Source organism: Aethalodelphis obliquidens, unplaced genomic scaffold, assembly GCF_003676395.1.
Source record: "Aethalodelphis obliquidens isolate GAN/ISIS:26980383/991018 unplaced genomic scaffold, ASM367639v1 scaffold136, whole genome shotgun sequence".
NCBI lineage: Eukaryota > Metazoa > Chordata > Mammalia > Artiodactyla > Delphinidae > Aethalodelphis > Aethalodelphis obliquidens.
Genome location: NW_020838080.1, coordinates 428,912 through 452,947, shown reverse-complemented (window position 1 = coordinate 452,947; position 24,036 = coordinate 428,912). Strand labels below are relative to the sequence as shown.

General features: G+C 40.5%; 1 protein-coding gene across 2 annotated transcripts; it reads right to left on the bottom strand.

Annotated features, from left to right (window-relative positions):
* Nucleotides 1–203: 203 nt before the first annotated feature.
* Nucleotides 204–22,304, bottom strand: VBP1 (VHL binding protein 1). 2 transcript variants are annotated; one of them, XM_027099654.1, is made up of 6 exons: nt 22,164–22,303; nt 17,240–17,364; nt 6,836–6,902; nt 5,760–5,858; nt 3,313–3,451; nt 204–1,296 (listed from the first exon to the last, which is right to left on the bottom strand). In XM_027099654.1, exons 1-6 carry the CDS (start codon nt 22,254–22,256, stop codon nt 1,226–1,228), a joined length of 594 nt encoding a protein of 197 aa, XP_026955455.1. In that variant the 5' UTR covers nt 22,257–22,303; the 3' UTR covers nt 204–1,225. The 2 variants fall into 2 exon arrangements, with proteins under 2 accessions (XP_026955455.1, XP_026955454.1); XM_027099653.1 differs by lacking the exon at nt 204–1,296 and adding an exon at nt 1,303–3,051 and having other exon boundaries at nt 22,164–22,304.
* Nucleotides 22,305–24,036: the final 1,732 nt, after the last annotated feature.

Here is a 24,036-nt window from a genome sequence, read left to right as displayed (position 1 = left end):
CAAGGAACTCTGCTATCTTTCAGATTTAACTTCTCAACTGTTTGCTTATCTATATTCCTTCCAAAGGGATCTTAATGTTGTTTCTACAAACATAAGAGGTTCTTGGGACACGGCTAGTTATGGTGTAAGTAAATAAACTTTACGAGTATGTGAAAAGACCCATGTTAATTTTAGAAAGTATAACATAAAAAAAGGTACTGTGCCACAGTTTTAACTTCACTGTTTTAATATCATGAAATACAAGTACAAAACGTTGTACAAGTATACTCTTTACTACATGGAGATGGAATAATACATTTGTGTTTTTACCAGAATCTGTATCACCCAGTACTAGCCACTGTACCAATGGCTTTCCATAGGGATCTTCTAACACTCTTACGAAGTTTTATCATGAATAAAAAAGCTCACAACTCCGTTAAACCATCACAGATTTATATTTATCTTAATATTCCTGTTCAGCTGCTTTGGGGAACTGTTAAGAAGTACAAAATCGCCTCAGGCAAGAGTTTTCAGTGCGTAATTTTGTTATTTCATGTTGGCCAAGATCTCCTCTATGTTAGCACTGCAAAGGCTCTAGGCTCTGTGCACTTATATCGGGTTAGAAAGCGTTGTCTCAATAGCCCTCTTACTGTTTAGGAATGCAAATTACCACTTCCTGAAAAGTACAGAATATTATAATAGTTATTGGCTAAGCAGTAATTCATGAAACTGCATTTACACAGGACAAATAACAGCAATAGAGGACCATAAAGCCCCATGTGTGCTAAAGAAAAACAGTTTTTCAAATATTCAAACTGTTTTTCCTACCTCTAAACTGGTTTTAACCACATCACAAGTGAGAGTAACACCAGCCAATAAAGAAAAAGTAAAGTGTGCTAAACTGTCCAAAAAGTCAGCTTCTATAGCATATCTCACAGTTTTCAGCCATTTCAGCTAAGACTTTTCTTATAACAAACAAACAAACAAACAAACAAAATGATGAAAGCAGCATTTACTTTGTTGGAAATGCAAAAAATAAAAATAAAAATACTGCAAATTTTATAAAATATTTGAAACTAATTCTGTTTTTATAAATAAATAAAGTGGTGTTTATCTTTTTTTAAAGTTTTAATCATCATTCTTGCTGTTAAAAATTATTTAAAGTTATGGCAACTTTTAAGGATAAACTTTGGGGTATTTAAAATAACATGTTTGGAAAATTGAACCACATTTTTAATTGCCAGCATTATGCTTTGTTCTTGGTAGAATCATCTTTGTTTCTTCTTTTTACATCCCAATTATAAACCCTGGCCATATCTGCAAGAATTGTCAAAGAAAATGCAAATGCAATTCTAAAGATAACATTCAATGACTAAGTATTCATTCACACACTGAATCAAAGACAGAAATCACACACAAAAAATACTAGTGACTACAGCAAGGTGTAGTATCATCTGGCAAAAAAGGGAACAAAATTACACCAAAATCAAGTCAAGGCCTCAAATCAATAATCGTTTAGCATATCTAGTCAACTATGGTATTATATTTAACAAATACGTGCTTGACACTGTCAACAGTTTTATAGAGAGCCCTTCATCCATGATAGTTCAAAGGTAGTTCAAAGCATACACTGACATGTAATGTTTAAATTATTACAATTATCAATCACTTTACCTCTTACCCTGTTTGGCTAACAGGACACTCACGCAATTTATTAAGCATCTACATCTTTTCCTTTCCACAAACGCCACCCTGCGTAGGCCTTCACATATCGATTATTTGTTTCATGGGTCATGCCTTTGGTGGTATATCCAAAATGCCACCATTGGACTAAAGGTCATCTAGATTTTCTCCAATGTTATCTTCTGGGAATGTTATAGTTTTGGTTTTTGTGTGTGTGAATGAAGTCTCCACATTACCAGTCACGTGCCAACTCCTGCTCTAGGCCTCAAACAGGCCTGCCTTCCCTCACCAACCACTCAACACCTGTCATGTGCTACGTGCTGTGGAGGAGAGAGAGAAAGTGGAGCTCCTACACTTGAAGAGCTCCCAGTCTGGAATGAAAAATAAATAAAGCACTACGTGCAAAGTGCACTGGGAGCACAGAGGAACAACAAAACACCCTGAGAGGACTGGAAAATGTCCAGAAATGTTCTGCTGCTTGAGCCGACATATGAAAGACAAAACAGAGGAACCCAGGTAAACAGGGGGAAATGAGTCTAGATAGGAGGAACCAAGTGTGGACAAAGGACACAGCACATTTGGGGGCTGAGAAAAACCGATCGGGGTTATTTGGAACTTGGGTGCACTGAGAGAGGGCCAAGGCAGGAAGCAGTCAGTGGCATGAGGTAAGACTGGCAGGAAGCACCTGACAGGGCGCCCACGTGCATACCTTACATGTAACAAAGAACACTGAAGCATTATAACCAGAGGAATAAAAAGAAGTGTGACTCAGTGAATTCATGGTGGAGACAGTGTAAAGGACAGATGTGAGGAAACCAGACTAGAAAACTACTGAGTCTAGCTTCTAGAAGGCCAAAATGAGAGTAACAGCAATGGACAGAGAGATTTACAAGGGAAAGCTGACAAGAATCTGGTGATTAGTCGGCTTCTGGTGATGAAAGAGAGAGGAGCGAAGGTCGACTCCCACTTTTCTGTGCTGGGTGACTGTGCGGGGCTGACGACTAGGCGACAGGAGCGCGTGAGCAGCTGGGTCAACATGCGAGCCCTCCCCCTCGAGCAGGATACCTGCCGCTGCCTGTTCTCTCTGCCTTAAATACAGTCTCAGTCCTATCTTCTCAAAGCCTGCTCTGAACTAATTCCAGCCCACACCTATCTTTCCCTAACTTTAAACTGCTTTGGTGTTGAGTACATGCAGTGAACTTACTTATATTTTGCTGTGAGACGATCATTCAGCAGGTTCACATGTGCAGTTGTAACAGAGCAAGACTTCGCCACTCTTCTTGTTTTGCACTGATCCTCTCACCAGCCCATGCCCCATACAGCTTAGCACAGTTGCAGGAACACAGGAGACCCTTAATAAATACACTACTTGACTAGCTATGAAGATGTCTTGGGAAAATATTTGAAAGAAAAATACTCATTTGCTAAATCGTCTTGCTGTTTCCACACTTTCACACTTCAAATTCAGATTAGTCTATCTATAAAGTTATTAAATATTAGTTCCAAGTATGTCATTTACTACTCTCATAAAATCTGCAACTTAACATCAGTCTAAGAATAAGGACATTCTTTTCATTAAAGCAATGCATGTAAGAACGTTGAAAGCATCTTTCTCCTTTCCCCCCTTTGCCTTTTTTTAGGAAAGGATACTGACTTCTGTGGTAGTAAACTGATCTCGAAGAAAGTCGAGGTCTTCCTCAAGAGAATCAAGATTCTTTGTGGCAGTCGATAAATTCTTTTCCAACAACGCCTGAGCTTCATCAATATCATATTCAAGCATTACATTTGCCTGAAGAGAGAAAAGCATGACAGTGTCCGAACACTTACCCAGTGCTTTACAGGTTGGAACAGGGGTTGGCAAACTACAGCCCTTGGGCCAAATCCGGCCGGCTGCCTTTTGTCCTAAGTTTTATTGAAACCCAGCCATTCTTTATTCACTTAGACTTGCATGCTACAGTGGCAAAGCTAAGTACTACTTGTGACAGAGACCGTGTGGTCTGCAAAACCAAAAATATTTACCCTCTGGCCCTTAACAGAACATTTACTGACCCCTGGGTTAGAGAATATATTCACACACATTTTATCATTTACTCGTCATAACAACCCTGGAGAGGCAAGTTACCTTCTCTACAGTTAAGAAAACAGAGGCTCCGAGAGGTCAGGTTACCTACGCTTTCGGGGATACTACATAAATGGAAGAATTACCATAAGAACCAGTACCTTTAGTTACCAAATCCTATCTTTCTACTAGCTCTATTGTGACACCAAATAGTATCACATTCAGATCAACTGAAATAGTTGTTTCTGAGCTTAAGATACCAAAAGTTTTCAAAAACATACATATTATCTACATTTGATCCATTGAGAGAAACAGCTGGCTTTTACTGCCCCCTTCCTACCTCCAGAGTAAATGCTGACACAGGGGGAACCATACTCCTAGCACCTGACTTAACACCGGGCATTTCCTGAACCACTTTCCTTATCTGGCAAATGGAATTTGAAAATTACTCAAAGGATTGTTGGAAGAATTAAATGAGACAACATGAAAGTGCTTAGCACAAAGTAGGTGCTACATTCTTATTGACTGAATATGCCAATCCATGATAATCAGAAAACTGTATAAAAATTCAGATAGGACTAAAAATATTCAGTGCAGAGTAAATGCCTCTCTAAAACCCAGACCCACAATCTCATTTCTCAATGACTGATGCTTCTTATTACTTTTTCTTTTCCAGAAAATTTCTACACTTTGCTTACTTTTAACAAGAGAAAATCGAATACATTTAAAAACACTTCATTCATGTCAAAAACATCAATCATTCATTCAGGAAGTACCGTGTGCCAAGTACATCTCCTTAGTTGATTCACCCCTCAACTACTTCCTGATCGGCCTCTCTATTTGACGGTCTAATAGTCACCTCAAGACTGACATGCCCAAAACACAACTCCAAGTCGCCCTGCAAACCTGTTAGTCCTTTGCCTGTGATATGAGTTACAAATATTTTTCCTGTTGATTGTCTTTTGACTTTGCTCATGGTTTCTGAATTTTGAGGCCTGAAAAACCATCCTTATTTCAGGGCTCTAAATAAGTTATCTGTGACTTGGCCTACAATTTTGATGGTGTCAGTATTTCATCACACATTTCAAATGTGATCCACTTGGAATTCACCATCGTGTAAGGTGGGTTCCAGCCGTAATTCTCTCTCTCTTGAGAGAGAGAGAGAGAGAGAGAGCTCCCTGTTGTCCCAGTCTAGTTTATGAAATCACCTTATCCCCACTTGCTGATTAAATGTGTGCCAAGGGAAAGAGAAACAAAGGACAATAACCCTTAGGATTTGGGCTACTGGGTGGACAGCTGTTCCATTTACAGAACTAAAACTAAACAAGTACGGGAATTATGCTTGTAGAAATAAATGTACAAACTCTGAAAAGATTACAGCTAACAGAAATCAGGAGGAGGAACTAAGGGACAGAGAAGTGAGTTTCCATGTACGAATCTGCCTATCTTTCATGGCACGAGACTGCCTCTCAGGGATGACTCTACAGGATAGCAAGCGGAAATCCTCCCAGCTGGGAGAGCTGAGAGCAGTCGTGACTGGCTGCTTTGTATGGGAACTTGCCTGAGGTAACAAGACCTATGGATAGCTAGCTGGACAGTCAGGAATGGCTTGGCTGGTCGATCATGGGACTGAGAGGAGTAAAATAGGAAAAAATCACAGAGAAGGTCTGTGAAATCATCAAAATTGAAATATATGATTTTTAAAAATGGGTTCTAACCTCAAGGTTTTTGTAATAATCCTTGCCCCCTCAAATTTAGAGAGATCTTTCTAGAACTAACAAAATCTGATGATGAAGAAACATCTATCTAAGGTTCAACAGCACCTTCTGTTACATTTAAGAGCTAAAGCATTAGTTGGAGGGGAAGCAGGGTTTTGGTCCGTTTTGTTTTGATTGGGAGAGACTCGAGCATGCTTCTGCAGCAATCTTCCTCACACTCCCGATCCCCCTGAATGCCACCCCTTCATTCCTTCCACAGCTTCAACAATAATGCTTTACAAATGTCAGCCAAGGAAGCTGTGGCTATTACATTTACTTACCCCCAACCACAGACACACTTTATCGGTAGGAGGAACTGAAGCTTTGCAATACAGGTTATCTGCCAGTAAGAACCTGGTCTCCAGTGAATTGGTGGACTCCTTCAAAAAAAATGACAGTACTGTAAACAGTCCATTTTCACACCAAGGTTATAAGGAAGAGATCACAGAACTGAACCTAAGCCATTTAAAACAGTCCTATCACACAGACTAAGTAGAATGGTAAAGAAAGGAATGCTGGAGCCAGACGGATGGGCAGGGAGGCTCGTGCGTCCTGGCTCAGCTACTTACTATAGCTCTGAAGGCTGTGGCAAGCAGAGTTCTCACACATTCACACCCCCCCACACACACCCCAGTGCCTGGCACAGAGTAAGCACTAGACAAGCGCTATCTATTATTACTTCATCAGTGCTTCGTGCTCAACAACCAATTTTCTGAAGCCTCTCATTAAGTTCATGACATAAAAAACATACTAGAAATGTAGTTATTCTACCAGTCAAGTAATAAATCATATACACACACACACACACATACTATTTTAAATACAATATACTTATGACATTTAATTTTTACAGTCTGCTTATGTAACAAATATTGGATGAGGACTTGGAAGAGTCTCAAATCCAGTTCTGCCAGGAACTAGCTATGTAACAGTGCTCAAGTGTAACCTCTTTGCAAATGTTGCCTCAGCTGTGAAATGAGAACCTGAAACGTCATTTCTAAAATTTTTTCCAGCTCTGTAAGTACTGGACTCACTCCTTATTCTTAGAGAGAACAATAACAATAACAACAACAGAAACTATTAGATGCTGCTCAAAATGACATTTTCTTTTTGTACTTAAAAGAATTTCAATTTGCATTTAAGTTCTGCAGATACTACATATAAGTAAAATACCCCAAGAAGTGTGGGTCCTAGAATTAAACCTGACTTTTGGCGGAAAGCCACATGTCTCACTGTCTGTGATGTCAGTACACGTGCTCAGGACTGGTTCAAATACCAGTGACCAAGGAGTCAAGGAACACATGTCTCTGCTGAAGTATCCTGGTTTGCTCATGTTTACAAAGAAAACTGCACTTACTTTTTTCTTCTGCATGTACTTTAGAATTTCTAAAGTCTGCTTAATTTCAGGAATCTGACCTTTTAGCCTGTGAATAAGAAAAAGGTTAACTTAGTATTTGGCATCAGGACACAGTCTTACTAGCTTTGCATTTTCTACTGATATGTTTTGAGGACAATTTATATATATGAAATATTTAAGATATTTTATCTGTAAGATATTTAATAAATTTTGTTTATTAAAATATTTAAGATATTTCAGACATAAATATTTATTAAAATATTTAGATATAATAGCAAATATTTACGGAATGACTACTGTGCACAGAGTCCTATTCTATACGTCAAACCCCCCATCATTAGTTAACATTTCTAGAGAAAATCATATTCCACAGAGGTGATTCAGAGGTTCTACATTTAATTAGAATTGCATTTTAAATACTCATTTTTAAAATAACATGCATTCAAATATTATATTCTAAATTGAAAACCACCAACTCCCTCAGTCACAGGCAGCTCAGCACCAGCAAGTGCAGGGACAGCTTCTCAGGGCCTGCGCTTCCCACACTGTAAAAGCACTTGAATACCTAACACACCACAGTAAGATATAGTACAACTTTGCGATGCTTTTAAGCTTTGGGTAATTTTTCTTTAACTTTTATGTTGAAAAATACTTTCTTTTCAAGTTAGGTAACAACTGTTCTTAAAATTATAAATGGATCACTGTTTGAACACACAAAAAAACTTAAGAAAACGATGGACATGATGAAACTGATCAGACTCAACAGTTAAGTTATATTATAGCTACTAGGAAAACAACTAGCCTGGAACAACTGGACATCCACACATAAAAAACATGAATCTAGACATAGACACTACACATTTCACAAAACTTAAGTTCACATGAATCACATACCTAAAGGTACAATGCAAAACTATAAAGCTCCTAGAAGATAACACAGGAGAAAACCTAAATGACCCTGGGTATGGTGATGACTTTTTAGATACAACACCAAAGGCACAATCCATGAAAGAAATAATTGACATGCTGGACTTTATTAAAATTAACAACTTCCACTCTGCACAAGACCCTGTCAAGAGAACAAAAAGACAAGCCACAGACTGTGGGAAAATATTTGCAAAAGACACATTTGATAAAGGACTGGTATCCAAAATACCCAAAGAACTCTCAAAACTCAACGATAAGAAAATGAACAACTGGATTAAAAAAATGGACCAAAGCCTTTAACAGATACCCTACCAAAGATATACACATGGCAAATAAGCATATGAAAAGATGCTCCACATCGTATGTCATCAGAGGATTGCAAATTAAAATAACGAGATACCACTACACACCTATTACAATGGCCAAAATCCAGAATACTGACAAGTCCGGATGTTGGTGAGGATGTGGAGCAACAGCCCCTTTGGAAGACAGTGTGTCAGGTTCTTACAAAATAAAAATACTCTTACCATATGATACAGCAATCATGCTCCTTGGTATTTACCCAAAGGAGCTGAAAACTTAGGTCCACACAAAAACTGCACACAAATGCTTATGGAAGCTTTATTCATAATTGCCCAAACGTGGAAGCAACCAAGATGACCTTGGTAGGCAAATGGAGAAATAAACTGTGGTCCATCCAGACAATGGAATAGTATTCACTGCTAACAAGAAATGATCTATCAGCCACGAAAAGCCATGGGGGAACCTTGAATGCATATGACTAAGTGAAGGACGCCAACCTGAAAAGGCTGCAGACTGTATGATTCCAGCTATAAGACACTCTGGAAAAGACAAAACTATGGAGACAGCAAAAGGATCAGTGGTTGCCAGGGGTTTAGGAGGGGGAGGGAGGGATGAACATGCTGAGCACAGAGCATTCTTAGGGAAGTGAAACTACTCTGTATGATGCTATAATGGTGGATACATCACATCGTGCATGTGTCCAAACCCACAGAATGTACAACACGAGGGTGAACACTAATGTAAACTACGGACTTTAGCTAATAATAACATATCAACCTTGGCTCATCAATTGTAACAAATGTTCCACTCCGGTGAAGGGTGTTTGTTGATAATGGGAAGGCTATGTGTGTGTGGGGGCGGGGGCTATACAGGAAATCTCTGTATCTTCTGCTCAAGTTTGCTATGAAACTAAAACTGGCCTAAAAAATAAAGCGTATTAAAAATAATTTTTAAAAACTACTAGCAACTAATTCCCAAATGAAATCAATCTCACTGACAAGAAAATAAGAGATAAAAATATGCTGAAAACACTCAAAGTCAAACTTAGAGAAGAAAGAATGAAACATTTTTAGCTCTTTTTTTGGATTAAAGCTGCCCAAGGCTTTAAAGTGTTTTGCATGGAAAAATGTGCAAAACAGTTCTGGGAGTCCTGTCAAATCACAATGTAATCTGTAAGAAAACAGACTAAGGATACAAAAACAAAGCTGTGGTTCTTTCAAAATACATTTAACAAAATATTATTAGAGATCAGCATGTAAACAAAATTTAAATATGATAATGAAAATGTACTTCGTGAATTATATAAAGGAAGTCACATCATGTGTGAAGAAGGTTAGCACAGCAAACTTTATTACAGCGTGTGCTACTGACCCGGCAAATATGTCAGATAAGCCTGCTGCTTAAAAAATAGTATCACTGGGGCTTCCCTGGTGGCACAATGGTTTAGAGTCCGCCTGCCGATGCAGGGGACACGGGTTCGTGCCCCGGTCCGGGAAGATCCCACATGCCGCGGAGCGGCTGGGCCCGTGAGCCATGGCCACTGGGCCTGCGCATCCGGAGCCTGTGCTCCACAACAGGAGAGGCCACAACAGTGAGAGGCCCGCGTACCACACACACACAAAAAAGTATCACTATCTGGTAGTACAGCCCAGTGAAGATTTGAGAAACACACCCTTAGCATTGATTTTTTTTTAAAGCGTAGTTTGAAGGCTAATGTTCTATGAACTCTTTACAATTCAATATGGATATCGTAGATCTCTCAATTTTGCTTATTTTTGTATATGTTGATATAGGTAAATGCTAGAAAGATCTACATTGAATCATTTATAAAATATCTGATACACATATAACATTAGTATGTTCAGATCAAGTTTTTTGGTCATGTAAATGATTTCTGTGATTGACTGACAGATTGATTTATGGCTGAGTTGGGTCTTCGCTGCTGCGCATGGGCTTTCTCTAGTTGCGGCGAGCGGGGGCTACTCTTCGTTGCACTGCACGGGCTTCTCATTGTGGTGGCTTCTCTTGTTGTGGAGCACGGGCTCTAGGCGCGCAGGCTCTGTAGCTGTGGCTCGTGGGCTGTAGAGCGCAGGCCACTGTGCAAGTCTGAGCAATACACCCTCCCCACCCTGCTCTGTCCCAAAAGATAGCAGCTCTCCTGAACTGTGTGTTTACAGTCCCTTTTTTACTTTTTCAAATAGTTTCATCACATTTATGTGTATCCCTGAACAATATATTCTTTGCTAGTTTCTTAGCTTAATACAAATGGTCTCATGTTGTATGCATTTTTCTGGGGTTTTGCTTTATAACTCAATTAAGTTCCTAAGATTTGTTCATTCATCTTCACTGCTGTGTAATATCCATTTAAAAATATAACACAACTTGTTTATCCACTTCCTATCAACAGACACTTGGATCAGTTCCAGATCTTTGTTATTCCATGAACAATGGAAATCTCCAGGTTCTGGGAGTGGGTAGGGAAGTGAGAGGGAAGACAGCAGCTTAGAAGGGAAGTGGATCAAGTCTCCAAAGGGGGAATTTAAGGCTAAAGGGTAGGTGTTTTTCCTCCCTCTAAATTGCTGTGGGTGAATCACATTACCCACCCCATCACGGCTACAGGGCAGAAAAACAGCAGAATTGGCCAAAGGCAGGGAGAGTGTCAGGCTGAGGAGCTGAGAATACAGGTACTGGCCCCCAGCAGTTCCCCTTGCCCACTCCCCCTCCCAGGGGAGATGCCAAAGACAGAGAAACGGAAAGAATGTCCCAGAGGCCCAGAGGCCGAGGCACCTGGTAGGGGAGAAACAGCATTTGTCCAATGGCTGTGCTGCAGAGTGTAAACCCCACCCACCAGGAGGGACTTGAATTACTTCTGTTCCCACACACATTAATGGCCAAAGGAACTGATAACCCTGAGGGAATATGAGCTGATGGGGAAAAAAATGGTAATCTGATAAACTCAACTACAAAATAAAATAAAGACAATAAATTCGACAACCTGTACCAGATGAAACAAAATCAAATTCTACAAGATTATACAGTGAGTATTTAAAAGTACTTCAAAGAGAAAAGACAGGATATTGGTAATATGAAGAAGAAACAAGTAGCTGTAAGAAGGACCAAAAATACTACGTATAAAAAGTGTAATGGTTGAAATAAGGAACTCACAGATATCCATTTAATTGCCAAAAGACAAATTACCAGAATAGCAGAAGACAGGAAATAATAAAGAGACAGGGAAGGCAGAATTAGAAGAGTCAACATCCATATTAACAGGAATCCCAGAAGGAGAGAAGGAAAAAAATTAACAGATGACAGAAAAAAATGAAAAAATGATAATCACAAAATTTCCAGTTAGAGAAAGATAAAGCACATATAATTCATGTGCTAAAGAGTTCACCACAAGACAATGAAATACTAAATAACTTTTTTATATACCTATCAATAATTACTTTATTTATATATTTTTAAATAGATCTTTATTGGAGTATAATTGCTTCACAATACCGTGTCAGTTTCTGCTGTATAACAAAGTGAATCAGCCATATGCATACACATGTCCCCATATCCCCTCCCTCTTGAGCCTCACTCCCACCCTCCCTATCCCACCCCTCTAGGTCATGGCCAAGCACCAAGCCGATCTCCCTGTGCTATGCTACTGCTTCCTATACAGCTGAAGGAAAAAGTTAAATGACAGGCTGCAACAAAAGATTTACAACACCTGTAAAGAAAAGGTTAGTATCCAAACTACACAGCTGTCTGCTGCAAAACAACTCAGTCAAGCACAGAAACAGTTTTTGTTGCACAGCTGGTATCACAGAGGTGAGGGAACTTTCAGAAAAAATAAAAGGGGATAAAACTGGAAAAGGCTTTGAGTTGAGCAGTGAGGACTAGAGAAAAGCAGGCATCTCAAGGCAGGTGACAATACCAGCTATAGACCTGAGCCTGGCCCCTGACGCTCGGCTCAACAGGGGAGCTCACATATTAAGTGCAAGAACTTGGAACAGGGCTCAAGCAGTCCAAGGCTGATGAAGACCCACAGCTCCTGCAAAAGCAAAATCGTCTATAGATAAAAGCAATCCACACAGGTATCCATGGTTACAGGAAGCTGACATATAGTCAGTTAAGGAAGAATTTAAGAAAGATATCCTCACAGGGCTTCCCTGGTGGCGCAGTGGTTGAGAATCCACCTGCTGATGCAGGGGACGCGGGTTCGTGAGCTATGGCCGCTGAGCCTGCGCGTCTGGAGCCTGTGCTCCGCCAACGGGAGAGGCCACAACAGTGAGAGGCCTGCGTACCGCAAAAAAAAAAAAAAAAAAAAAAAAGAAAGATATCCTCACAAAGACAAATTATAGTCAGATAAAACAAAAGAGATGACAATCTTGAAAGTATCCAAAAAGAAAAATTAGTTTATCTAAAAGGATTTAAAATAAAACCATATATTGTTTACATGGAACACCCTTAAATATAAATAATAAATAAGCTGAAAGAAAAGGGATTGGAAAAAATACACCAGGAAAATGTTAGCCACCACTCCTGCGTATGTATCTGGAGAAAACTATAATTCGAAAAGATACATGCACCCCACTGTTCATTGTAGCACTATTTACAATAGCCAAGACATGGAAGCAACCTAAATGTCCATCGACAGATGAATCAATAAATAAGACGTGTTACATGTATACAATGGAATATTACTCAGCCATAAAAAAGAACGAAATAATGCCATTTGCAGCAACATGGATGGACCCAGAGATTGTCATACTGAGTGAAGTAACTCAGACGAAAAAGACAAATATCATATGATATTGCTTATATGTGGAATCTAAAAAAAATGGTACAAATGAACTTATTTAGAAAACAGAAATCGAGTCACAGATGTAGAAAACAAACTTATGGTTACCAAAGGGGGAAGGGGGGAGGGATAAATTGGGAGCTTGGGATTGACATATACATACTATACATAAAATAGATAACTAATAAGAACCTACTGTATAACACAGGGAACTCTACTCAATACTCTGTAATGACCTATATGGGAAAATAATCTAAAAAAGAATGGATATATGTATGTGTATAACTGATTCACTTTACTGTACACCTGAAACTAACACATTGTAAATCAACTGTACTCTAATAAAATTTTTTTAAATGTTAGCCAAAAGAAAGCCGGAGTGGCTCTAAGTGTCCAACAAAACTGACTAAAACAATAAGCATTATTTTACATAGGGTTAAATTCACCAAGAAGACTTCGTAATTCTCAAATTGCATGCACCTAATAGAAAAGACTAAAAAGCTTTTAAAAAAAAAGGATAGAAAATTGTTTCAGGTTAAGATGGCAGCAGACTAGCACTTGCACCTCTAACTGTTCACGTAGCAGAGAGCTGTTGAGATGATAGGAGCTACAGGGCTATTCCTGCAAGGGAACAAAGTGACAGGTGAGCTGATTTCCTGCAGCCACTTTTTACCAAAGAGTACATGAAGGGACATTTCTCTTTACAGAAATATGCCAGCTTATTAATAAATAAAAAATAAATAACTGAATTAGAACATCATCATTTTGCAACTCATAATTAATGGATCTAGGAATTCAGTATCATTCTAAGAAACAACTAGATACTATCTGCCCCTTAATGGAGAAACAATACACAAACCTATGAAGGAGTGTTGCCAAAAAACAAAAACAAAAAAAGAAAAAAAAACAAAAAAGAAAAACCTGACTATGAACAAGACTGCATATACAACTATCAACTTATAATAAACAGAAAGGGCAAAGAAACATACTTGAAAATCCCACAATTGCTTTGAAATTTAGCAACATACTTCTGAATAACCCATAGATTATGAATCTAAATGTGGAAGATAAAACAATAAAGCTTTGAGAATAAAACATTAAGAGAATATCTTCATGAACTTGGGATATTTCTTAAATAGGACACAAAAAGTACTAACCACTAAGGAAAAATCCTTAAATCAAACTACATTAAAAATAAAGGGTGATGTATATATGTCCATGCCACGGGTGTGATAGGGAGGGTTGGGTGGGAGGGAGGGAGACGCAAGAGGGAAGAGATATGGGAACATATGTATATGTATAACTGATTCACTTTGTTATAAAGCAGAAACTAACACACCATTGTAAAGCAATTATACTCCAATAAGATGTAAAAAAAAAAATAAAGGGTGATGACTCAAACAGTATATCCACAGTGCTTCCATTTAAAAAAAGAAATCGGAAGCCTACCCTATACCACACATAAAAATAAACTTCCGATGGATTAAGAAGTTAGATATGAAAATGAAAAAAATTAAGACTTTAAGAAGAACACTTAGGAGTATGTCTTTTTGAACATGGAATACAAAACAGGATTTCTTAAACAATACACAAAAAGCACTAACTATTAAGAGAACTTTTGACTTAAAACATTTAAATTAAGAACTACTCATCAAAAGAAATCATAAGGGGAAAAAAAAGAAAAATTACAAAAGCAAGAAAAATTTCTCACATATAACCTAAAAGGACTAGTATCCAATATATAAAGAATTCCTACAAATAAAAAAAGACAACCAACCCATTATTAAATGAATAAAACTCTTCAAAGAAGTTTTCCACATTTGCTGTCTCCATCATTCTCCTTTGAACCACTGGGCCAACACTGTTCCCATCCAGAACACCAATGACTTCCACTTTGCTAAGTCCAAGTCCATTCTCAGTCCTTATCCCACTTGGGTGAGCCATCCGCAGCATTTGACATAGGTGATCATTCCCTCCTCCATGATACATTTTCTTAGCTAGGCTTCCAGAACCCCATGATCTCCCAGTTTTCCTGACCTCACTTAAAGTTTCTTTTCAGCCTTTTTTGCTGGTGTTCCCTCTTCTCCCTAACTTCTTACTGTTGCAATGTCCAGATCTTTGATCTTCTCTTCACTTGCATGCACTCTCTTGGTGATGGACCTCATTCAGTCCCCTGGCTTTACATGACTCCCAAATTTTTATCTCCAACCCAGATCGCTCCCAAAATTCACATTCATATATTTAACCGTCTACCTAACACCTCCACCTGGATGTCCAAATGATGTCCAAGGCATCTCAAATGTGTCCAGAATTGAACTCCTCCTGATCTTCCCCCAAACCTGCTCCACCTACAGTCTTCTCAGATGTTGGTAACTCTCCCTTCCAGTTGCTCAGACCTGGGAGCCATTCCACATGCCTCCACAGTACTAGAGTTACCAAGGTAACTATGACACACGGATTCCCTCCGCTTCCCCAAGGCTTGGTCCTGACGCCCATTTTCTTCTCTGTCTGTAACCTCCGTGCAAATGACCTCAAAGCCAATGGCTTTATGCTTCTTTTTCAAATAAAAATAAACTTTTATTATAAAAGCAATAAATGTACATTGCAGAAAATTAAGAATACAGGTAAGCAAAATAAGAAAAATGCTATTTCCCACCACCCAAAGATTACCACTGTCAATATAACATTAGTGTCAATTCTTCCAGGTATTTCTGTGCACACACACATTTTTTCCCCAAATAAGAAGAGATAATGTTCATAGTGTTTTCTATCCTTTTTCCTATTAACACCCCTCATCTATCCATGTTGATGACTTTTCATATCATCTAACACCTAGCCCTATTCAAATTTCCTCAGTTGTCACCAAAATCAAATGAGAAAATATATCTAAAAACAAACTTTTGGTTTGTTTTTTTCTTTTTTTTTGGTCGTGCCGCATGGCTTGTGGGATCTTAGTTCCCTGACCAGGGATTGAACCCACACCCTCGGCAGTGAAAGTGCGGAGTCCTAACCACTGGACCACCAGGGAATTCTCATCTAAAGACAAACTTTTGTATTTTTGCGTAAGTGGTACCCTCACGCCCAGACTACCCTTCCTCACTGGAGCCTGCTTCCAAACTCATAACCAGGCTTCAAAATTCTACATAGCCATCTGCTTCTCTTGGAAGTTTCCCCTGAATCCCTCTGTCCCCCTTCAGATCACCCGTTCCCCTATGCTAACTCATTACTGTGCACCATAACTGCTTGACTGCTATACTCTGTACTTATTTAAATATCTATTATGCCCCTAGACCATAACCCTGTTGAAAGCAGATACTGGACCTTATTTCACCCAAAACAGTATCTGGCACCTATGAGGAATTCCATAAACATTCAACTGACAGAAGAATGCTGTCACATGTGCATAGCAGGTATCTGTAGGTATTTATTACTGTGGATTGATTTCGTAAGCTACTATGAACATACAGGGGAATAAAGGATCGAGAGCAAGAATACTTCTGCCCTATCACTTATGAAGTCTTGGCAAGGTCACAACTTCTGTGGGTTTCTCATCTCATCGGCAAAATGAAAAGAATGAACTAGACATTTAAGATGTTACGATCCTAGAAGCTTTGGAATAAGGACTTCAATATTCATTCTATTACGTTTGCAAAAGCATCTTTAGACTGACAATACCAAAGTGCTGGTGAGAATGAAGAACAACTGGAACTCCCAATACATTGCTGGTGGCAGTGTAATATGCTAAAGCCACCTAGGAGGACTTTTGGCAGTTTCTCATAAAATTAAACATACACTTACCATACAAGTCAGCAATTCTACCCCTTGGATAATTACCCAGGAGAAATGAAAACAAATGTCCACCCAAAGACTTAAAACCAAATGGGGAAACAAACCAAATGTCCATCGACAAGTAAATAGATAAAAATAAACAAAAACTGTGGTACATCCACATACAATGGAAAATGACTCAGCACTAAAAAGAAACTAATTTACTGATACACACAACACCACGGATGACTCTCAAAAAGCATTATACTAAGTGTAATAAGCCTGACGTAAAACAGTAGTTACTGTATGCTTCCATTTATATGAAGTTCAAGAACAGACAAAACTAATTTATGGTGAAAATAATCAGAACAGTGGCTGTCTCTGGGAGTGTGCAGGGTTGGGCGTAAAGGGGCAGGAGGAAACTTCCTGAGGTAACAGAAATGTTCCATATATTGATCTGGGCAATGGTTACAGAAGTGGATACATTTATCAAAACTCATCAAACTGAACATTCAACCCATAGACATTTTATCTGTATGCAAATTATGTCTCGATCTTTTAAAAGTCTAAGCTATACAATATTAATTTTAAAAACTTAGAAATTTTGCACTTACCTCCTTTTCTTTTGAGCAAGGTTGAGCTCCATAAACTTATACTTCTGGTACTGTTCATCCAGCTTCTTCAGTACTGTATCTGCAGTCTCATTCCCAGGCTGTTTCATGAAGGAATCTACATCTTCCTTTAATATCAAAAAGAATACATTACAAATTTTAGAATTCATACCTCTGATTTTTGACCGCTTTAGCTTTATTTTTAAACATAAAAAGAGCTTGTGTTTCTTTTTCTCCAATGGCTTGTTTTTAACTAAAAAAGTATTTATAAAAAGTTAGAGACCATTTCAGACAGTGCACATACATTATGTAGCTAATTTATTATTCTTCCACCTTCCTCTTTTTATTTATATATAGGGAAAGAAAGATGACCTTGTCTGCTTTTTTTTTAACATCTTTATTGGGGTATAATTGCTTTACAATGGTGTGTTAGTTTCTGCTTTATAACAAAGTGAATCAGCTATACATATACATATGTTCCCGTATCTCTTCCCTCTTGCGTCTCCCTCCCTCCCACCCTCCCTATCCCACCCCTCCAGGTGGTTACAAAGCACCCAGCTTATCTCCCTGTGCTATGCAGCTGCTTCCCACTATCTACCTTACATTTGGGAGTATATATATGTCCATGCCTCTCTCTTGTTTTGTCACAGCTCACCCTTCCCCCTCCCCATATCCTCAAGTCCGTTCTCTAGTAGGTCTGTGTCTTTATTCCTGTCTTACCCCTAGGTTCTTCATGACGTTTTTTTCTTAAATTCCATATATATGTGTTAGCATACGGTATTTGTCTTTCTCTTTCTGACTTACTTCACTCTGTATGACAGACTCTAGGTGTATCCACCTCATTACAAATAGCTCAATTTCGTTTCTTTTTATGGCTGAGTAATATTCCATTGTATATATGTGCCACATCTTCTTTATCCATTCATCCGACGATGGGCACTTAGGTTGTTTCCATCTCCGGGCTATTGTAAATAGAGCTGCAATGAACTTCAAAGCTTTTGCACAGCAAACGAAACCATAAACAAGACCAAAAGACAACCCTCAGAATGGGAGAAAATATTTGCAAATGAAGCAACTGACAAAGGATTAATTTCCAAAATTTACAGGCAGCTCATGCAGCTCAATAACAAAAAAACAAACAACCCAATCCAAATATGGGCAGAAGATCTAAATAGACATTTCTCCAAAGAAGATATACAGATTGCCAAAAGACACATGAAAGAATGCTAAACATCATTAATCATTAGAGAAATGCAAATCAAAACTACAATGAGATATCATCTCATACCGGTCAGAATGGCCATCATCAAAAAATCTAGAAACAATAAATGCTGGAGAGGGTGTGGAGAAAAGGGAACCCTCTTGCACTGCTGGTGGGAATGTGAATTGGTATAGCCACCATGGAGAACAGTATGGAGGTTCCTTAAAAAACTACAAATAGAACTACCATATGACCCAGCAATCCCACTACTGGGCATATACCCTGAGAAAACCATAATTCAAAAAGAGTTATGTGGGCTTCCCTGGTGGCGCAGTGGTTGAGAGTCTGCCTGCCGATGCAGGGGACGTGGTTCGTGCCCCGGTCTGGGAAGATCCCACATGCTGCGGAGCGGCTGGGCCCATGAGCCACGGCCGCTGAGCCTGTGCGTCCGAAGCCTGTGCTCCACAACGGGAGAGGCCACACAGTGAGAGGCCTGCGTACAGCGCCAAAAAAAAAAAAAAAAAAGAGTTATGTACCAAAATGTTCATTGCAGACCTTGTCTGCTTTATACATCCGCCTTGCAGCACATTGCCTAGTCATGTGCCCTAGCCACAAAACGATTCAACAGGCTGTGTGCCAAAATTATAGATTTTATTACTGAAATTTTTAACTGAACAAGTTCTGCCACAGATATCATGCTAAATATCGTCATTAGGTTCCCAAGACAAGTCACAACTGCTTCCTTGAGTATCAAGTGGTTGAAATAAAGTAAGCCTAAAAGGCAAACTGAACAATCTTTTGTAACAGGAATAAATAAGCAAAAGAAAAGCAATAAAACTGAACTGCATTTTTTTAAATGTATACTGCACATGCTGGTCCTTGAAGAAAAGCTAGTTAATTAGGTTAAGGATCAGGAACTACGTGAAACTATATGGAAACTTAAAGGAGATTCTGTAACAGTCTTCTAGTAGTTTAAAGAACTTTAGTCCTTCCTTGCAACTAAGTTATATTCAATTATCTCAGTTTCTGGGATCTCTACATCATTATTCTTATCCATGCTTACTAGCTATAAGGGAGTATTTTAGCAGAAACGAGGCAAGAAGCAAAAAGAAGAGAAACACAGCAAGGGAGTGAACTATGAAGCCATCAAGCTAGAGACTAAAAGAAATTGAAAAGGTGAGGCTGAGGCAATGGCTGAGTTCTGCATGGAGATGAAATGCATGCAGTTAAAATGCAGATAAATGCATTCTGGAGATAAAATGGAGATAGCATCTTCCTAGAAGGCTCACTGTAGGAAGAGAAATGTCAAAGTTTTTTAGCACATGTTATTAGAAGCTTAGACTCTAGCAAGGAGAATTAACTACAGCAGCATAAGTTTGTGGTTAAGAGACAGGGGCTGCCTGGTTTGAATGCTGGCTTCATCACATACTAGATGACCTTGGAAGTTATTTAACCTTTCTCTTTGGCTCAATTTCCTCATCTTTAAAAAGAAAAAAGTACCTTTTCCTCACAGGGGATTAAATGAGTTAGCACGTGTAAAATACTTAGAAGAGTACACAACAGCTAGTAAGTGTTCAACATTAGATATGTATAAGTGTACAAAACTACAGGGAGGTCATATCTGAACTAGATGTTGAGAGATGGAGAGGTCAACAAATCGACAAGGGGGAAAAGGGACAATTAAAGCAGAGAAAGAAAACAAATTACTGCATCAACGGGAATGGGGAAAAGGCAAGGTGTGACTTTTAACCACTATCAACACAGAAACTAATATATATTAAGCATCTACTTGCAATACTGAAAGCACAGTCTCTGTTTCTCAGGGCAACTCTAACTACTGTTACTCCTATTTCAGTTAAAGAAACGGAGGCTCAGATTGTAAAATAATATGCTCAAGATTAAGCAGCAACTGGGAAGTAGAGGCATGATTCAAACCTTGTTCTATTTAGAAACCACTGTTCTTTCTATAATACCATGTTATTCCAATTAGTTTAGGAACACACAAATATTTATGTAAATTTGGATTATTTATTATATCATATTGATAGAAATTTTAAGGTCTAGAAAAAATAACTTGTGACATTTTAGGGAAAATGCATTTTAAGATAACAGTTTATAAAGCCCTTTGATAAAGTTTATCCTCCTGAATTAGATTTCTGAAGCCATCTCTTGCTGAGCACCATGGGTGTGGTATTTTAAGGCACTATGGAAATTCAATCAACACTTAGTTATGAGCTTATACTGTGTGTCAGGTACTGTGCTAGCGTCAGGAGAAATGACAGGGAGCAAGGTAATGACCTAACCTCCCTCCCAGTGGCAGAGCATGGCGCAGAAGTAGAGCTCTGCAGTCCCAGTGGCAGAGCATGGCGCAGAAGTAGAGCTCTGCAGCCCCACAGATTGCCTAAGTTCAAAGCCTGGGTAACTCACTTACACCCTGTGTGACTTGGAGCAAGTTACTCAAGGGCTCTGTGTCTCTGTTTCAACATGTACAAAATGAGAATAACAGTATCTGCCTCTTAGAGTTTTGTAAAAGCATTAGGAAAGTGCCCGGTATTCAACAAATTTTCTCTCTTGTTGACAGTTACCTGGGAGATGAGTGGAAAGAAATAAATGGCACGGCTCAGGGAGAAAAAACAAAATAACTGAAGAAAATAGTACAAAACCGAATCATCAAATGCAAATATGCACAGAATGTATATAAAAGTGGTGTGAATAAAAGAATAAATAAAAGAAATGGGTCTTTTGAAGGTTGGAAGATACCAAGAACAAAAAGGTAGAGACAAGGCAATATAGGTACAAACCAAAAGGCTGAGAAATTTCCATTAAGATTTTATAGTAGTTCAGGCAAAACTGAGTGGAGAAAGGTGGGCGATACCGGCCAGGAAGGCCACTCAGGTTTTCTCTTATTATTCAAATAATATTCAAATACTATTTCGAGAACAGCCTTACGGGGCGGGGACAGGATTGAAAGCACTACTTGTTTCCCTCTGTTTGGCCTTGGGTTGGTCTCCCTGTTCTGTGAAGCCTCCAACAGTGCACTCCCTGCTTCCTCTCTCACCTGCACACAATTTATTCTCTAAGTTGTTAAGACCATTTGGCTAAAAGCAAATGTGGTTACACAGGGGCTTCACTTAGACACCTTCTGGTGACCGCCCGTGGCCGACTGGCTGAAGCCTCAGGGGCCCAGCGGGCCACACAAGGCCTTCAAGGTCTCCCCGGGCCGACGTTCCCCTCCGCCTTCCTCCGAGGCAACTGGCCACCGCAGCCCTTCAACACACTAGGTGCCATTTCCTATGTTCACACCTGAGCTCCTCTGCCTGCTCACTGTACCCCGTCACCATCTACGCATCGCTCTCCCCGGCATCTAGGCTGACTCTCAAGCTTCTCACCGCCTCCGTTTTTCCGGGAAGTAGGGTCGAAATCCCGCGTCGGGGATGGGCTGGGGGGGGCGGTCCCTCAGAGAGCCCCGCTCCCCCTCCGGCTCCTGAGTCCTTCGCCCCGCGCCACCCCCCATCTTCTGGGGCCTTCTCAGACCGCGCGCCCCACGGCGGGTCCTGACACAGCTCAGTCGGTCCTGGCACGGAGGGGGAGAGCGGACGGAGCGCTCTCTCCGCGGTCCTTTAGCTCAATTCCTTCCCCCAACAACCAAGGCCGAGCTGGGGGCCAAGAAGGAAGGGGTAGCCCACCGCGTAGCGTCAAGATACCGAGCACCAGCGTGTCTCTTACCACGAAAACGGCCTCAGGAATCCCCAGGTGGAGCCGCCGTCCGTTCCCTCCGGCCACTTCTCCCAAAACACAACCTTCCTTACCGGCCGCCATCTTGGGGAAGCGAGCGCGCGACTAACGGCCTATCGAGCGCCTGTAGCCTGGGGCCTGTGATTGGCTCACTCACAACGGCAGGCCCGCCCTCCGCTTGTGAGTCTGCACATTCATTGGCTCACAGGAAGTAGCCGCCCCTTACCCGTCGGACGAGTCGCCCAACCTGTGGGTTCTAATTGGTTGCGCGCAGGTGAGTGATAAGCGTGGAAGGACTGCCGAGGCGAAGCTGGCTCTGCAGGGAGGACCAATACCTAGTCCTGGGAAAAGGGATTCCGGGGGTTTTGTGGGTGGGCTGGCTGGAGGACCCTGACAATCGGGGACCAAGCCGGAACGGACCCCACTACCACCCCAGAACACGCGGCACTCTCCAGAATAGGCTTCGAAGCGACCCGATCCCTTCTCGGATTCAAGCAAATCCGGGATCTAGACACCACCACAGGGCCTGGGTCTCGGTGTCTTTCTGGGCCCACCATATTCACGAGCTTCCTGGCCCTTGAAGGGGACTTGTTTTGTGCCTACTTCCGGGTGGACCCAGTGGCTTCATCCTAATAAACACTCCCCCCATTTTGTCACAATTTACCGAAAGCCACCTTTGATCAGACTCTCACCACCCCAGCTCAAACGTTTTCAAAACTTCACAGTGTACATAGAAAATCCTAAGAACTCTTCCGATGCTTCTAGGCCCAACGCATTCCCCAAGATCATCCACCACTACAACCCTTTGAAAGCAAGTAATCATTCTTCGATCTGTTTTCTGACATCTAACCACCGTGTTTGTTCCTGCGTTTGCCTGCACTGTAGTGCTTCACAGTACACCGGTGCTTCATCCACTCACACAAAGCCTACCATGAGACAGGCCCTGTCTGAATAAAGGATAAATGTCAGTTTCCTTACTTAGTGGGGACACATATATAATAATAGTGATTAACGTTTAATAAAAACGAACTATGTGCAACTCACTGAGTCATGTTCTTTAAACCCCACAGCTCAGTGTCCCTAATATCACCCCTAGTTTGCAGACAAGTAAAGGGACTTAAAATGAATGATTGGTAGGATAATAGAATCAATATTATAACCGTGACATACGGGGTAGGAAAGAAGCACAGATGAAGACACTACGTAAGTCATATTTTAAAATGAGAATTACAACGCGTACCAACAAGGCTGTTGTAAAGATTAAATGAGATTATGTATGTAGAATACCTAATAAGTACTTGCCACACAGTAGGGCTAAAGCAATGAGGAAACTAGGCGAGGCTGAAGAAGTGCGAAGAGGGAGAGGATGAAACTGCAAAAGTGGAGGGAGAGGGGTGGGGCAAAAGGACTGGGGAGCCGGAGGGTCTGGAAAACTTGGGAGACGACAGGGCCTGAGGAATGAGGAGGGAAGTGGGGCCAGAGGTTGGGTAATGAGGAGGGGCTGAAGGAATGAGGAAGGTGGGTGGGACAGAGGACTGAGCTAGAGGACGGGTGCCAGGAGAGGGGAGTACTACAGAAAAGGCTGGAGCTGGAAGAGTAAAACAGTTGGGCGGACCTGTAGAACTGGAGAGATGTGAGGACCCTGGGGACTAGAGAGAAGGTAGGGGGTTGGAGGACTGGGGAGAGGGGCGGGGCAGAGGAACGTGGGCAGGACTTTGAATTGGACTGAGTGGTGAAGGACTGGCTCCGACGAAGGGTTTAGAGGACTGGAAAGAGGGCTGGACTAGAGGAAGGGGAGGGGTGGGAGCTGTAGAACTGTTGAAGGGCGCAGGGCTAGAGGACTGGGGAGAGGGGAGGGGTTGGA